General features: G+C 45.9%; 1 protein-coding gene and 1 long non-coding RNA gene across 2 annotated transcripts in view; one reads left to right on the top strand and one right to left on the bottom strand.

Moving 5' to 3' along the window:
- Nucleotides 1-15,261, bottom strand: part of LOC124076836 (mediator of RNA polymerase II transcription subunit 24) — a 34,337-nt gene extending 19,076 nt beyond the window's left edge. Inside the window, exons 1-3 of the mRNA XM_046420909.2 lie at nt 15,108-15,261; nt 4,397-4,563; nt 4,229-4,311 (exon numbers count right to left, since the gene is read on the bottom strand). Coding sequence (XP_046276865.1) covers nt 4,229-4,311; nt 4,397-4,563; nt 15,108-15,229 — 372 coding nt within the window. The 5' untranslated portion in view covers nt 15,230-15,261. The remainder of the gene's footprint in view (nt 1-4,228; nt 4,312-4,396; nt 4,564-15,107) is intronic.
- On the top strand, nt 14,734-17,404 carry LOC131423337 (uncharacterized). Its single transcript, XR_009224745.1, has 3 exons — nt 14,734-14,925; nt 15,979-16,182; nt 16,422-17,404. It is a non-coding gene; the product is annotated as an uncharacterized LOC131423337 (long non-coding RNA).
- Nucleotides 17,405-17,424: the final 20 nt, after the last annotated feature.

Raw genomic sequence — 17,424 nt, 5'->3', positions numbered from 1 at the left:
TTAAATACAATCAGTGTTCAGAAATACCATCAGCAGGACATACTGTGAAGCCAAAGCTAGTGTCTGACAGTGATCAGGAAGCTGGGAGCCTGCCTGGGCAGAATGAGCATAACCTTCCAGGCTAGTGTTTGTTTATTTACAACTGATGTCCCCATAGCAAGAGCTTGGTAAAGAACTGAACTTTGTTGGATACCAACCTCTAGGTGGAGCTGGCTGTTCCCAGTAAAAGAGACCCCACACTACAAGGAAAGAAACTCCTAATTCTGCATGTTTTGAGGAATGTTGTTAGACAAAATTAATTTATGGTCTTCAAATTGTGAATTCTGTAGGTTCATCAAATTTTTGTTAAGTATATTAATAAAACACTGCTCCAGAGACCTGAAAACACTTTCCACGTGGTAAACTTTCACACAGCAGGACTTAACCTATTCCAGTCTCATTAATTCCATCAACATGCTAGCTCTGAACCACCACAAACCCCCGAGGCTGGAGGACAGTGGCATGGCCAGTTGGACACGTGGCTCGCCCAGCCTGACCTTGCAGCTGCTCTCTAATCCTCTCTGCTCTTCTTCATATTCAACACCCCAACTACTCCTAAGTGCCCTCTCCAGGCACAACACTGGACCAAAGAGCCTCTTGACTCTGAAGAACGAATTACTGATTTTGCATAGCACTTGACAGGTCATGAAGGTCTTTCATGTATATTTATTTCTTACTCTCTTCAGCCTCTTTCTCCTTCTTGCCTTTCTCATCACTGTTTACACATCTCAAGATTCGTCTACTTTTGAAAGAGCTTCCCGCAGACCCCACATTTCCACTTAGCTACTCACTGTCTCTACCCACCCTCTTCCGTGTGCTCTTCAACTCACTCCAATCACTTCTGTTCTGACCACTCTGTGAACCTTCTTGTTAAAGTCATCAACTAACTCATGCTGTTAAACCCACTGGATCTGTTCTGATCAACTTCCTTGTTTATCCATCTTCCTTTCCCTTGCCTTCTCTTTTCTTTTTTTCCTTTGCAGTACTTGGGATTGATGCTAGCCAACAGCTCTTCCTCCCCCAGCTCCTCCCTTGGCTTTTTTTTTTTTTTTAGTACCACAGATTGAACTCAGGAGTACTCAACCATTGAGTCACATCCTGAGCCCCGCCTCTTTTTTTCCCCCCATGGTGCTGGGGATTGAACCCAGGGCCTTGTGCATGTGAGGCAAGCACTCTACCAACTGAGCTATATCCCCAGCCCCCCAGACCTTTTTTTTAAAATTTATTTTATATTATTATATTTTTAGCTGTAGATGGACACAATACATTTATTTTGTTTCTATGTGGTGCTGAGGATCAAACCCAGTGCCTCATGCATGCCAGGCAAGCACTCTACCACTAATTAAATGTGTCAATATTGGAGTATCTATATGAATCAGTCATGAATATTTTCCAAATGACAAATCTGTGATTTGCAAAAATCATACCTGGATAAAAGATCTATTTGAAGTGCAAGAGAGAGAGATCAATGGATTCTAATGTTAATAGCATGTAAAATCTTCTTTGATAGGACTTCAGATTACCTGTCAAATTTTAGTACAGTATCAAAGAAAAACATCCAGTTATCTTTATTTATTTTTTAAATATATATATATATATATTTATATTTATATTTATATATTTAATTTGTAAAAATTTTTTAGTTGTATTTGGACACAACACCTTTATTTATTTTTATGTGGTACTGAGGATCAAACCCAGTGCCTCGCACATGCTAGGTGACCACTCCACTGCTGAGCCACAACCCCAGCCTCCTCAGTTATCTTTAAACTTATTAATATTTTTTCTTTTCAAATTAAACATCTAATGTGTAAAATCAGATTTTCTTCATATGCTTTAAGCAAAATAGCCTATTATGACAATTGAATGTAGATCCAGGTATTATGGCACACACCTATAATCTTAGCAACTCAAGAAACTAAGGCAGGAGAATGGCAAATTCTAGGCCAGCCTTAGGAACTTAGCGAGCTCCTATCTCAAAATAATATAAAAAATAAAAATGGCTGGGGACGCAGCCAGTGGTAAAGTGTCCCTGTGTTTAATCTGCAGTACCACAAAAAAAAAAAAATTGAATTCAGAAGCAGTTTTGAGAATACACATGTCTATTTAACCTAGACATTACATTTGCAAAAAAGTAAAACAATGCCATTTTATTTTTCTTTCTTTTCTTTTTTTCCGATAGTACTGGGGATTATACCCAGGGGTGTTCTACCACTGAGCTATATTCCCAGAACTTTGTATTTTTTATTGAGATAGGGTCTTGCTAAATAACTGAGGCTGGCCCAAACTTGCAATCTTCCTACCTAAGCCTTCTAAGAGTCGCTGGAATTCCAGGCGTGCCTCCACGTGGCAACAGTGCCTTTTCCTTACTAATATTTTTTGTTTTGAAAAATATGGTTATTATTCACCATAATGTTATTTATGTTAATATGTAATGGGGGAAAATATGTAAATTTTTTTTTTACTTTTAAGTGAATTCATCAATTAAAAACTGAGAAACATAAGAAATATTTATCAGATAATATGAATAGATATGATGCACATAAACAAAAGGTTTGTGAGAGTCATAATTTTTAAGAGAGCAGGGGTTGTGGCTCAGTAGCAGAGCACTTGCATTGCTCATGTGAGGCACTGGATTCAAACCTCAGCACCACATAAAAATAAAGAAACAAAGATATTGTGTCCATCTATAACTAAAACAAAAATTTAAATAATAATAATAATTTTTAAGAAAACTGCTGGGAGCCATTAGCCAAGTAGGTATGACAATTTCCTTGCCAGCGTACCCCATGTTGCTGACATGTTGCAGTGACATTGAATGTAGGTGACCTTGCTCAAGGACCAAGGCAGATTAGGGTGTTCCCGGTTTTAAGATAATCATGTTTAGGGCGTTCCCGGTTTAGGTTCCAGGTTTAAGGTTTAAGATTATTCCTGCTGGGAATAGGGCGTATCCTGCCTGAGTTCCCCTTGAGTTCTCACGGGATTCAGACAATATATTTTGGAGATAGAAGCCCAGAGAACGTGGATTTGGGCAGAGAACGTGGATTTCCCCAGAACGTGATTGTAGACGGCTGGTGTGAGTTCGGGAATAAAGAGTTGCTGTTTGAATCTACAAGCTGTGTGGTGGCTCGTGATTGTGTGCCCAGCCAGACTGCGGCATTTGTGCCCAGCCAGACTGCGGCATTTGTGCCCAGCCAGACTGCGGCAGAAAACAAAGGAGTCCTGAAAGCAAAAATGCTGCCCTGGCCATAACAAATTATTTTCAGTTCTTAAAAATACCATGAGGGGACTGGGGTTATAGCTCAGTGGTAGGTCACTTGTCTTGCATGCATGAGGCGCTAGGTTCAAAACTCAGCAACACATAAATATAAATAAATAAAGATACTGTGTCCATCTACAACTAAAAAAATATTAAAAAAAAAAAAAAAACAACAACATGTGATTTCTGCCTCCCAGACCTTGCACACATTTTTCTCTTTGCTTTATACACTTTCATCAATCTGCCTGGTTCTTACAAAACATTCAGATCTTAAGCCTGAATAGTTTAACATGGCTTAAACATCACTTCTTCCAGAAAGCCTTCCCTGATTGCTCAGACTGAAATTGGTACCCCTTCTGTGTACTCTCATAGTACCTATACTCTTTATCATAAATATATCCTGTGATTGATTAAACATCTGTTATTACCCACTACATCCCTTATGTACTGAGATCAGCTCGTTTATAGTTATGTCCCCAGGAGTTAGCACTGTCTGGCAAATATAAGCATTTGCAAACACTTTTTTTTTAAAGCATTTGCAAACACTTTTTTTTTTTTTCCGGGGTGTGGGGTACTAGGATTGAACCACTGAGCTACATTCCCAGCTCTTTTTACTTTGAGACAGGGTCCTAAGTTGCTTAGGGTCTGGCTACATTGTTGAGGTTCACCTTGAACTCCAGATCCTCCTTCCTCAGCCTCCTGAGCAGCTGGGATTACAGTCTTGTGCCACCATGCCTGGCAGCATTGGTAAACACTTATTGGTAAACTGAATGTAATATTCATCAAGATAAATGAGTTATTATGTTTGCAAGAAAAGTGCAGTTCAGAAAGTGCTCTATTCAAATTCACTTAAAATGTGTAAACTGACAACTGCATTCCAAGTGTTTTACCTCTAAAACCCTCACTCTTTGGGGGATGGGGGCAGTTTACCTGGGAACTAATGGCATACTTCAGATAAGACAGGATGAGAGGATTAGGGGAAGGTCCAATCATGGCCTGCTCCAAAAGTGCTTCTGCAAGGGAAATAACAAAGTAAGACTGAGTGGTTGCTTTTGGGGGTTTATTCCTCCCATCCATCCTTCCCGCTTTACTTGAGACCTGCCAGGTTGAGAATGTCCCAGGTGGCTCCTTTGGGAAAGAATTTCTTCATGTTGATTGCCCATTGGTAGTCACTCCATCGCTCCTTCCAGGCTTGCAAAATGGCTTGCTTCAGGTTCACCACCTTCATGACTTCACTCTGAGGAGGCGAGGCCGACAGTCGCCAGCTTTGAGGTAAAAGAAATGGAAAGAGAGAAGGGATGAGGTGCTGAGGGCAAGAACAGGGAAGGTAGAGTTAAACAGAAAGGAGATTCGGGAAAATAAAGCAAGGCATAAGAACCGGACGGAAAATAAAGAGAAATCCCGTCAAGATCTCCCCTCCTGAACATCCTCCCTTTAACTGGGGCACTAAAAGAAGGTGTCACGTTATGTATAACTATAATGCACCAGTAAAAAAAATATGGAAAAATAAAAAAGAGAGTGTCAAAGGGGCTGATACAAAAACTAACAGAGGGCAGGAAGGGGTTAACCCAGCTCCGGTTGTCTCATTACGCCCTTAGCTCTCGCTGTGTCCCTCAGCCATACCACCCCAAATCCTGACAGCCCTCTTTTCCCCATCTTCTCCTGAAATTATAATTCCCCACTTCCATTTCATCCACTACCACCCCAAATTTAAGCCTACCATACAATCGAGTTCTAGATCTTAGGCAACGCCATTTTGGCACCTATGAAGGAACTCGTTTTCTATTGGCTGGGGATACCAGATACTAACCAATGAGAATGCAGCAAGAGACAGGCTCCCGCCGCAGTGTCTTCTGGAAATTGTAGTTCGTTCGACCCGGGTTGCGTACGTCTAAACTAGCGGGAAAACTACGGAATTAATCTAGTGGGCCTTTCTCTCCTTCAAAGGACAACATCAAGGAGCTGAGGCATCAAAAGATTCAGAGGCTAGGCAAGCAACCAGGCGTTGTCCAATGACGTCACTGTCTACCAGACCCTCAACTGCATTCTGACACCCCTAGTTAGTAGGCACTGCAAGCATGTTATGCTCAGTAACACGTTCTTTTCCGGCTTTGCCCTATTCACCCACTCACTCCAAAGCCCTGGCACCACCAGAGTTCTCATTTCTACACCTGTATTTCAGAAGTGACACTGAGGCGTAGTTAGTTGCACACATCACTACCTCACTCTAAAATCTGACAGTTCTCCCAGAATCTCCAGGCTATGCATACTGCTTGCATGCAGGTTAAGATCACCAAACCAAGTAAAGTCTAAGAAACTGTCCAAAAGGACCTAGGGAGACGTGATGAGGTAATGTGGTACTGTGAATGAGATCCTGGGACAGAAAAAGAATATTAAAGAAAATCTTACTGGGCACGGTGGCACATGCCTCTAAGTCCGGTGACTTGGGAGGCCAAGATAGGAGGATTGAAAATATAAGGACAGGCTGGGCAACTTAGCAAGATCCTGGGTCAAAACAAAAAATAGGGGCTGCGATTGTGACTCAGGGGTAGAGCACTTGCCTAGCATGTGTGTGGCACTGGGTTTGATCCTCAGTACCACATAAAAAAATAAATAAAATAAAGGTATTGTGTCCATCTACAATTAAAAATTTTTAAAAATAAAAATATAAATGGTTGGGTTGTGCCAGGCGCTGTGGCCACACCTGTTATCCCAGAGGCTGCAGAGGCTGAGGCAGGAGGATCACAAATTCAAAGCTGGCCTCAGCAATGGCAAGGCACTAAGCAGCTCAGTGAGACTCTGTCTCTAAATAAAATACAAAATAGGACTGGGGATGTGGCTCAGTGGTTGAGTGACCCTGAGTTCAATCCCTGGTACTACCCCCCCAAAAATGGTTGGCTTGTAACTCAGTGGTAGAGTGCTTGCCTAGCATGTTTGAGGTCCGGGGTTCAATCTCCAGTACTGAAAAAAGAAAAGGAAGAAAAAAAAAACTAAGGAAATCTGATAAAGCATGGAATTTAATTAAAGGTTATAACTGTAACATACTAATATCAGGATATTAATAAAAGAAAAATTGGAAGCCGGTGTGGAGGCCAGTGGTAAAAACTTGCATAAAGCCTTGGGTTCCATTCATAGCACAGAAGGTAAAATTAAAAGATCTCCAAGTATGTGGAGACCCTCTACTATCTTCAAATTTTTCCCTAAAAATCTAGAGCTTTTTGAAGTTCATTTTTAAAACTCTCTTTATTCCTAAGAACCATATTGTAGTTTATTATGTCCATAGCTTTTGCTTGTTTCCCTCCAGTGGGAAACCCAAAACCAAAGGTTATTCACCTCTGGTACGGATGTCTGAGCGTCCCTTCTCAAAGTCCCCATGCCTTTCCTGTTATATGAACAACCAGCTTCAAGCATAACATGGAGGCCCGCCACCAATGTTCTGTCATTCCTCATTTTTAGCCCCCAAACCCATGTTCTGAAGAGCATGATATCCCAACCCATGAGTCTAGTCTCCATCTTTCTCTCTCTTTCTCTCTCTCTCTCTCTCTCTCTCTCTCTAAGACAGATTTTGACTATGTAGCCCAGGCTGACCTCTAACTCACAGTCCTCCTATCCTAGCCTCCCAAGTAAGAGGAGGGCTGGGGATGTAGCTCAGTTGGTAGAGTGCTTACCTCACATGCACAAGGCCCTGGATTCAATCCCAAGCATAAAAAAAAAATAATAACCATATAAATGGAATTACAGATGTACACTACCACAACTGGCTCCTCCTAGGTCATCTTTTGAAGGAAAATCTTGATGATTCCAGAAGAGCATCCCACTCAAGCTCTGAAACTAACCTTGTAGCTATGTGGGCAGATAATAACATGATCCTGGTTTTCTGGAGCATGGTCTAAATGGGAAGATAGGAATACTGTCCAAAGGTCAGGAGGGCCACAGCATATCCCTCTAAGATTGATACTGCCTATGGCCTTCCCCACTCTACTCACCCACATTCCCCTCCATTCTGTTCCCTTTGTGCCTTCCCAAGTGACACTACTAGAGAAGAGTGTTTATACAAGACAGTTGTCAAATGTGTGTAGCTAAAGTATTAAAAGCATGAAGGAGGGAGAACCCATACTCCTCATGCTTAACCTCCAGGTTCCCCCAGAAACCCCCCGCCAACACACACACCTGACACCACTACAAGCCCTATTTCTCTGTAGTCTCTCACATAGCTGATTTCCCTTTTTCTCCCAGGACCCTCACTCCACCTTTGCCTGCCCCCACTTCCTATTCCTTTTCTATTACAGAAGCCTAAGCCCCCCAGCCTTGGGCCATTCCTGGATCCTGTGCTACTATCCCATCCCTCATAGCCCAAACTGCCCTTCTTGGAGAGAAGCTGTTAATGTGGTGACTGCACTTGACCTCACTGAGTTAGTGGGTCTTGACTCCGGTCCACCTGGGAGGGGGGACTATTTGGACCCTGAGGATAGTAATAATCTGAGCTCAAACCATGCCCTCTGGCAGGAAGCCTGGAAGATTTCTAAGGAAATGCCTCTTCCCCATTTCATAGTGATGGGAAGGCAACTGTTGTAGTCAAGTCATCTGCCTTCCCTATCACCGTACCTCTCACAAGCAGTCCTTTCTCTAGTCTTGGCAGGGTTCCTCAAGGACCAGATTCCTATTCAAGGACTCCCTTAGTTCTGGGCAAGGGCTATTTTCAATTTCTCTACTTTGACTCTTTTCTACTTTCTACTCTTTACTCTGTAAATATCAGAGACAGCCTTTCCCTAGTCACCTCTACCCATGCAACAAAATATCTTCCTGGGGATCCTCTTAAGCTCTCTGCCTTGCCCACCATAGGAACAAGACTTCACAAAAATCTTCCAGAGGATCAGAAAAGATGCTGAAGTCCTCTTTGGATTAAAAGGAAGTGTCGCCTGAACACCCCCCTTAAAGTCCCCTCCTAACTTTCCACTGTCCTTGGCTGTCTCTCAGCACCAACAAGGCTGGGCTCCCACCTCTGCTCTCCCACCCCTGAGCCCCAACATTTTCACCTTGTTGATTGGTCCCAACAGGAAAGGGTCTAGCTGGAGGGGAGGGGCAGGCAGAAGCCAAACAGGCAGAGTGACCTGGCAACATCAAGAATGGTGGCAAGAGGCTGGGGTTGTGGCTCAGTGGTAGAGTGCTCATCTAGTTCGATCCTCAGCACCACATAGAAATAAATAAATAAATAAAGGTGTTGTGTTCAACTACTTCTAAAAAATAAACATAAAAAAATGGTGGCAAGGGCTGAGGTTGTGGCTCAGTGGTAGAGCTCTCCACTGGCATGTGTGAGACACTGAGTTTGATTCTCAACACCACATAAAAATAAATAAAATGAATGTATTGTGTCCATCTACAACTAAAATAAATAATAATAATAATAAAAGAATGGCATCACTGGCATCAAAAGATCTGGGGATATAGCTCAGTTGATAGAGTGCTTGCCTCACATGCACCACACACACACAAAATGGTGGCAAGAAAGCATCTAAGCCAGGGTCTGGTAAGAGGCTGGGAGAAATAGGCTTTGGAGTTCTCAAGGGGAAGGGGACATTTTTTATCTAGGCTATCGAGGAAAAGAGGCAAGATTCTAGACCCCCACACACTGAAATTATCAGTAAGCATATAAGAAACAGAGCTTTATAGCTTCCTTTCGCTCCAGAAGGAAACTGAGTCATTCCTGTCCCCAAGGTAGAACAATTTCCTCTGGAAGCTTTCCTGGGTCCCCCAACTATGAGCCTTAGGTGAATGGGAAAAGAGAGTTGTTACCATACAGTCCCACACGGATGGCTCCAAAGCTGTTTCCTCTCCCTACCAGTTCCCAAATCAAAATCCCTGCTTTCATCAGGTGTGGCGGCTGGTAATCCCAGAGATTTGGGAGGCTGAGGTAGGAGAATCACAAGTTCAAGGTCAGTCTCAGCAATTTTGTAAGGCCAGAAGCAATCTGGTGAGATCCTGTCTCAAAATAAAAGATAGAGGTAAAAGATAAAATGGGCTGGGGCTGGGGGATCTGTGGTTAAGCATCCGTCAGTTCAATCCCTAGTATTAAGAGAAAAAAAAAAATCCCTGCTTTCTACTTATCTGGAGGAAGAAATCACAGATAAGAGGCCTGTGGAATGTCTATAACCTCAAGCAAAGCCCCAAGGACAGCCCTTGGACTCTCAGATCCCTATCTCTGTCTTCGCACTGTTTCAAGAAAGGCAGAATTTGAACTAACCCTCTCTAATACTTTGGAGGACACCCGCCCTCTCCACACTCCCCGCACAGCAGGGAAGAAAGGTGTAGTGATCCTGAAGCCTGACAGTATCAGGGAAGGGAGACCAGCCTGCATTTCCTGCGTATTGCACCTGCTCCAGGCCCTGAGAGCCACTCTACTTTTCCTGGCTGTATTTCAGGGTTTCTTCTACCTTTATTCATTCGACACCTTTTTCCCCTTGTACTGTGAATCGAACCCCATTATACCCCGTGGTGCTCTGCCACTGAGCCACATCACCAGCCCTTTTTTATGTTATTATTATTATTCTAGTTATAGGTGAATGGACACAAGGTTCATTTTATTTTCATGTGGTGCTGAGGATTGAACCCAGTGCCTCATGCATGCTAGGCGAGCACTCTACCTCTGAGCCAGCCCAATCCCACATTCCAGCCCTTTTTATTTTTTATTTTGAGACAAGCTCTCAGTAAACTGCTGAGACTGGTCTCAAACTTGCAATCTTTCTGCCTCGGCCTCCAGAATAGCTGGGATTATAAGCACGCACCACTGCCTTTGGAGTCTATTTTATACCTCCACACAGGACTGTCCCATCCTTCAGAATAGTAAGCCCCAATTCTGATGGTAAAGGAGACTGCTCCCTCTTCTCTTCTCCGCTCTCCTCTTTTTTTTTTTTTTTTGGTACCAAGTGTTGAACCCAGGAGGTTAACCACTGAGCTATATCTCCAGCCCTTGATATATATATATATATACATACATACATACATATATATATATATATATATTTAATTTTGAGACAGTATTGCTTAGGGCCTTGTTAAATTGCTGAGGCTGGCTTTGAACTTGTAATCCTCCTGCCTCAGCCTCCCAAGATGCTAGGATTACAGGCATGCGCCATCACACCTGGTGCTCTCGTGACAAAGGTAAGTTGAGGGGGTTCTGTGGGGAAATGAAACCAGAGACTGGGAACAATTGGGGGATGCAATATCTGACACCAAAAAATTGCTGGGCACAGTGGTACACGCCTGTAATCCCCCAGCAGCTCCAGAGGTTGAGGCAGGAGGATTGCAAATTCAAAGCCAGCTTCAGCAATGGCGAGGCACTAAGCAACTCAGTGAGACCCTGTCTCTAAATAAAATACAAAACAGGGTTGGAGATATGGCTCAGTGGTTGAGTGCCCCTGAGTTCAATCCCCAATACTCCCTGCCCGCCCCCCCCCCAAAAAAAAAAGAAAGAAAGAAAGACTGGTCACTGGTCACCGTGGTGTACACCTGTAATCCCAGCTACCTAAGGAGGCTGAGGCAGGATAAGTGCATGAAAGACACTTAATAAGACCCTGTTTGGAAATAAAAAAATAAAAAGGACTGAGGGTGTAGTTCAGTAGTAAAGCACTTGCCTAGTATTCTTGAAGCCCTGAGTCAGCTCCTATTACTAGAAAAAAAAAAGTGTCAAATTTAAAAATAAAGGTAGGAGAATCCCTAAAAGACAGATGCCTGCTTCTTTTTCCATTTCTTGCTTCTACTACCAAAAGCAAGCCTCCACCAGATGTGATCCTTCCCCTGACTCCCTCTTTGATGATTCATAGCTAGGGTGTTTAATGAGACAAAGGTGATAGGGGAGAAATAAGTGGCTATTTTACTCTTTTGTTGTTGTTGTTGTATATTTGTTTTGGTGCTGGCAAGTAAACCCAGGGTGCTTTACAACTGAGCCACATCCCCAACCTTTCTTATTTATTGTTTTTTTTTTTTTTTAAATTTTGAGACAAGGTCTTGTTAAGGTACTTAGGGCCTCACTAAGTTGCTGAGGCTGGCTTTGAACTTTCGATCCTCCTGCCTCAGCCTCTGCAAATCACTGGGATTACAGGTATGTGCCATCATGCCCAGCTGCCCCCAAACTTAATTTCCTCCTCCATTTTCATCTCTTCTTCTTCTTCTTTTTTTATCCAAGCATCATTTATTCTTGATTAGGAGATCATTAAAGGGGAAAAGCATCCAAGTTTTATGTTCTCTTAGCTGGTGGTACCATAGTTTCCTCAGTTTTCCAGAGCACCCCTAATAAGAGGGGCTGTGTTTACAGAGTGAAGGGGTGTCTGCTGGACACTTATTAGTTGTTGACATTACCCAAAGTCCAGGAGGTCAAGATGCAGTAGGGGGACTGGTAGTGTAGTTCAATGGTAGAGATCATGTTTATTGTGAATGTGGCCCTGGGTTCATCCCCAGCACCAAATAAACAAATAAATAATGAGATAGGGAAGGGAAATTATTAAAGTTCAGGCCACAGAGTTAGCTCCAGGGCTAGCTGGCAGAGGCTTGTCCCCTGTTTTCCCAAATTATCAAAGATGTATGATGCTTCTTGGCAGAGGTGAAGGATGCTCTTCAGAAAGAAAGGAGGAATCTCTTCAGAAAGATATCTGGGTCCTCTGGCTGAGAGGGGTTAGATCCTCAAGAAATCTTGGGGTGCTTCCTAGCAACAGTCTGGGAGGAAGGGAGGGAGAGAAGCGAAAGAGAGAGGGAGGGGCCTGGGCATGGCTGCTCCTACTAGAGCCCAGAGAACAGTCTGTTCCTGCTGCCTCCTTGGCAACCAAAATCTAAGCTGGAGTGGAAAGGAGGGGGACCGTCAGATTTATCCCCCTTGGAGGGTCCCTAACCATTCACATTCATACCCCACCCTCTGGCTCTCCCCATAGGAGCTGGGTGTGCCGTGAAACAGAGTATCAGGGATGGGAGGGGATGGTCTAGGTGAAGGGTTTCATAGCAAGAAGGGAACAGGAGCTGGGGATGAACTGAATCTGAATCTGAGAAGAGCAAGAAGCTTCAGGAAACAGGTGGGCAGGGTGACCGGGTGAGAAGAGGAGGATGCAACACAGGGACAGGGGCTATAAGCCCAGACTTGGGTTGGATCTGGGCGTCTGGTGAGACACCTGCTCTGGAGGCAGTGTGCCCTTCATTTTGCCCTTGCCCAGGTCTGTTACCAGACCCTATTGGGAAATCAGGAAAAAGGGAGAGGTCAGGAGAAGATGGGAAGGGTTCAAGTTACCCCACTCTGTCCCTAGCAGGGGCTGGAGGGAGGTAGATCTTGAGGCATTTCATTTTTTTAGCCCTGGCTTTAGTATTTCTTTGGGGAGGAGGGCATCTAGGATTTCAGAAAGTCTCCCCCGCCCAGTATTTTTAGGACACTGCATCAAAGACAGATGTGGTGGAGAGAGAGAGAATAGAAGGGAAACAAAAACAATAGCACCTTCATCTTCCCCTTCTGGATTCCTCCCCCCTGCCCTAATCCAGATGACTGCTGGGCCTCTCTGTTGCCTCCTATTTTTACCTGGTCGAGGCCAAATATAAATGTGTATCTCATGCACCCAGGTTGTCTCCCAACTCCCAGGGCAGCCTGGACCTGAGAAACTATTTTCATGCAGGATAGAGCATGCACGCTGCAGCCTTGCTCCCCAGGGTTTCAGTCAAACCTGTTCACTGATGAGGTGGCATCAATTGGCAGGCAGCCACCCTCCAAGCACCTACACTGCACACTGCACTGACTTCTCACTGCAGCCTTCCGCCCCACACTGCAGCTGTTGAATGTGTTCCCTCTGAATCCAGACTGAACACAGGTGCCCTTACTGCGTGCTGATTCTGCACACTGCAACCTCAATTCCCCACTGCAGCTGCCACTGCACACCGCAGGTGCCCTTCACCTATTGCATTGCCCTCATCACCACCAATTAACTGCACACCCCATGGGTGTGTCAGCCCAGCTGCCCTTCTCATCCTCATGGTCTCAGGGGCTCCAAGAAAGGAATCCTCCCCTCTGTTATGTATTGCAAACCCTAACACTCGCTGTAAGAGAAGTGGTTCCATCAGAGAATGGAGATGGCTAAGACTAAGATGGGCAAAGGGAGCCGAACTTGGATAGGCTGTTGGTCAGAACCTCAACTCAGCAAGTGATTCTGCCCAGTATAAACTGGGCGATGAGCAGAGCAGTCCGCACTCCCCCCACCTCATACACACACACACACACACTCTCTCTCTCTCCTCCCCAAGAACAGCCTCTGAAGGCAGTGCCCCGCCCTGGGAACCGTGGGAAACTTGTGGCCCCCGCTGGTAAAACTGGGCTAATGACAGCGGGGGAACCGGCGGGGCCAGAGGGGGGGTGTGCTAGAATAATTAGACCTCTGCCTGGCGCTAAGAGGTCCTGAGATGAAAGGGGCTCTGGCGTCACTGACATGGTTTTATGTCCATGAATGCAGGTGTGTGTGTGTGTGTGTGTGTGTGTGCGCACGCGCGCACTCGCTCGCTCGCTCGTGTCTGTGTGTGTGTGTGTGTGTGTGTGTGTGTAGGGGGGTGGGGCTGCAGTGGAGACCTCTTCTTCAGGGAAGGGGATCTATGTGTACGCAGCCCTCCCTCCTCCTTAGGTTGGCCCTGGTACCATTTGGATTTTGTTGGGGCAAACATGGGAGGAAATACCACGTCAGTAAAGCTGGGAGATGAGGGATTATGGCAAGTCTTGACCCCTTAGAAGCTCAGCCCGGGGAGCAGATTGTTAGGGAAATGGCAGGTGGCCTTGAATACAAAGAGCCCCTACTGAGAAGGGTGTAGTTTGAAAGGGGAGGCAGTGGATGAGTATTAATGTTAGAAATGAGGGAAGGTGGTTAAGAAGAAGGATTCCCCCAAAGGATTAAAAACATAGTTAAGAGGACCCCAGGATTCACCTGCTCAATCCTCTCATTTTTAACTGGAGGTAACTCTACCCCCGCAGCAGTGGTGATTTGTTCAAGGTCATACAAGTGAGTGACTGGTAGATAAGGGACCCGAACTCCGAAACATACTCTACACCTCTAAGCGTTTTATATTTGGCCTTCTTTCCCAATTTATTAGGTGGAAGCAGCTCTTCAATACTTCCTCCCCCACCCCAAGATGCAAACCCTCAAACCCCCAATTCCCTCAAAAAGCAAAGGCTGTTTTTTAAATGACATCTTTTCCAAATCATGTCACCAAGTACCACTCCTGCCGGAGCCGTCGAAGTGGGAAGGCGAGTCCGAGCCCGGCCGGGGCTCGGGCGGCTGGGGGGGGGGGGCAGCCGAGCCGCTGGCCAGGGTCCCGGGGCGCGGCGGGGGGGCGAGGGGCGGGGGCCGGCGGCTGCAAGGCGGCCTGCAGGGAGCAGCCGCGAGCCGGCCTGGCGCGCAGATCCAGAGCCTGAGCCCCAGCCCGAGCGGGGCGGAGGAGGGAGGAGCCAGAGCGGCCGCCACACTCGCCCCCCGTCCCCCCGCGCTCACTCTCTCTCACACCCGGGCGCTGGAAGCGGGCGGCCCGGGCCCCACCGGCCCCCCATGGACGCCCCCGGTACGGGGCGCTGAGACCCCAGCGTTGTTGCCCAGCCGGGTCCAGCGCGCCACGCCGAGGTAAGGAGGAGGGAGCGAGGGGGTATTAATATGCAAATGTCTCGCGATTGATTATGCAAAGCCGCGGGTCTCTGTGGGCAGCTTGCAGGCGGGCTGGGGGCGCCCAGGGGGTACCCGCTGCCAGCTTCAGCCTTTCCAGGCGCCCCGGTGACCCTGTCACAGCCTGGGAGCTTGCAACTTACGCCCTGGGGAAGGGAGGTGCTGCTGGGAGGTCGGTGGGCCCCGGGGTTCGCCGAAGGAGATGGCGTCTGGGCCTCCCCCTCGAGGGCCCGCCCGGCCTCTGTCCGGCCGGTCTGCTGCGCATTCCCAGGCCGGGCCCCGCTGCCGGAGCTCCCCCGCCCGCCGCGCCGCGGTTTGTTTACGGTGCGCCGGAGGACTGCCCCCACCAGCCCCCACCCCTAGCCTCGGAGGCCGAGTGGCCTTTGCAAAAGCTGCCTCCAGCTGCCGAGGGCAGTGTGAGTGCGGTGGTGGTGGTGGTGGGGAGGTTTGCGTGGATCGGAGGAGAGGGAAGTCCCCCTCCCCTCACCCGCCTCCCCAACTGAGCATGGCTTTCTGGTTGCAACATTACTAATTGCAAAAGAACGAGGCTGGTGGGGTGGGGTGGGGGGAGCGTGTGCATGTAGTGGTGAGGATGTGCTTGATGGTCCCTAGATGACTTAGGAGAGTTGCTGGCTGGCATGGCTGGGGCAGAGAGGAAGGAATAGAGCTGTGTTGTGTGCCCCCTCCTTGTTTCCCTCCCTTTGCAACGTGTCTCTGGTGCCCCTTCTCTGTCTAGGGCCCTCCCTTGTCCAATGTGAAAGGAAGGCCTGGAGGGATGACAAGCAATGGAAAGAGCCATCAATTCCAGGGATTGGAGGGGTGGGCACATAGAAGGAAAGCCAGTAAAATGGGAACCTGCCTCTCAATACTGGCTCCAGCCCCAGAAGTGGGGTACATAATACCACCCCCATTTTGCAGATGAAGAAACCAAGGAAACCAAGATTCAACAATGTTAACCACCTTTTCTTCTTTATTTTTTTTTCTTTCTTTTTTTTTTTTTTTTTTTTGGTACAGGGATTAAACTCAGATGCACTCAGCCACTGAGCCACCCACCCAGCCTTATTTTGTATTTTATTTAGAGACAGGGTCTCACTGAGTTGCTTAGTGCCTTGCTAAGTTGCTGAGGCTGGCTTTGACTCGCAATCCTCCTGCTTCAGCCTCCTGAGCCGCTGGGATTACAGGTGTGAACAACTGAGGATGTTAACCATCTTTTCTGAGGTGTGTGGGGGTGAGGGATGAAGGGGCATGGGGGGGGATTGAACCCAGGGTCTTATACATGCTGAGCACAAGCATTACCACTGACCTACACCCCAATGCCAAAAAGTTAACCATTGTGCTCCAAGTCACATGCCTTCAAAATAGCAGAAATTCTCCAGATTTTGAACTCTAATGATCACATCAGTAAATCTGTCCCCTCCTAGTGTCCTCTTTTTATCTTTTTTTTTTTTTTTTGACAGAGTCTCACTATGTTGTTCAGGCTGGTCTCAAACTCATGGAAGTAGCTGGGACTACAGGTACACTGCTACACCTGGCTTCAATGCATCTTTTTAAAAACAAATATTTAACTCTACTACCCTGAAGTGAAATTAACAAGCAATATAAATTACCTGGATACACAATTTAAAAAGCAGATCAATATAATTTTCTGGCTATTAAAGAAAAATAAAGACAAGAAGAAGGCATTTCAATATGCAAATACTTGGGCACTATTCTACACTGGAAGTTAGAGGAAAATAGGAAACTCTACCCCCAGCCCTAGAATCACTAAGAATGTGATAGGGAAAAATATAGACTGACCGAGGAGAGTTGAATTAGGCAGAATTGCCATTGGTCTGACTTTCCAAAATGGTGAACAACTCTTGATAAAGTTCAGAACAATACAAAACAATTTACATAGTGGTTGCATTGCTGGAAAAGACAGGTCATATTAAATATGTGCAAAAATATTGCATATTTGTGCTTTCCTTTTCAGGCTAAGAACCTAAAAGACCTAAAAACAACTAAAATCCTGGATAAAACTTTTTTTTTAAATCTTAAACGCTGCTGGGCATGGTGGTGCATGCCTGTAATCCCAGTGGCTTGGGAGGCTGAGGCAAGAGGATCACTAGTTCAAAGCCAGCCTTAGCAATTTAGTAAGGCCTTAAACAACTCACTGAGACCCTGTCTCTAAATAAGATATAAAAAAAGGGCTGGGGATGTGGCTCAGTGATTAAGCGCCTCTGAATTCAATCCACAGTACCAAAAAAATCTTAAATGCTGGGGCTCCGGTTGTGGCTCAGTGTAAAATGCTTGCCTGGCATGTGGGAGAGGCCGTGGGTTTGATTTTCAGCACTACATATTAATTAATTAATTAATTAATTAATTAAAGGTCCATGGACAACTAAAATATATTTAAAAAAAAAATCTCAGAGGGCTGGGGCTATGGCTCAGCGGTAGCGCACTTGGCTGTCATGTGTGAGG

Source organism: Marmota monax, unplaced genomic scaffold (genome assembly GCF_021218885.2).
Source record: "Marmota monax isolate L192 unplaced genomic scaffold, Marmota_monax_Labrador192_F-V1.1 WCK01_AAM20220418_F8-fsc00322, whole genome shotgun sequence".
In the NCBI taxonomy this organism is placed as follows: domain Eukaryota; kingdom Metazoa; phylum Chordata; class Mammalia; order Rodentia; family Sciuridae; genus Marmota; species Marmota monax.
Note: the sequence above shows the minus strand (reverse complement) of the source record. Positions and strands in the feature narration are given on the sequence as shown.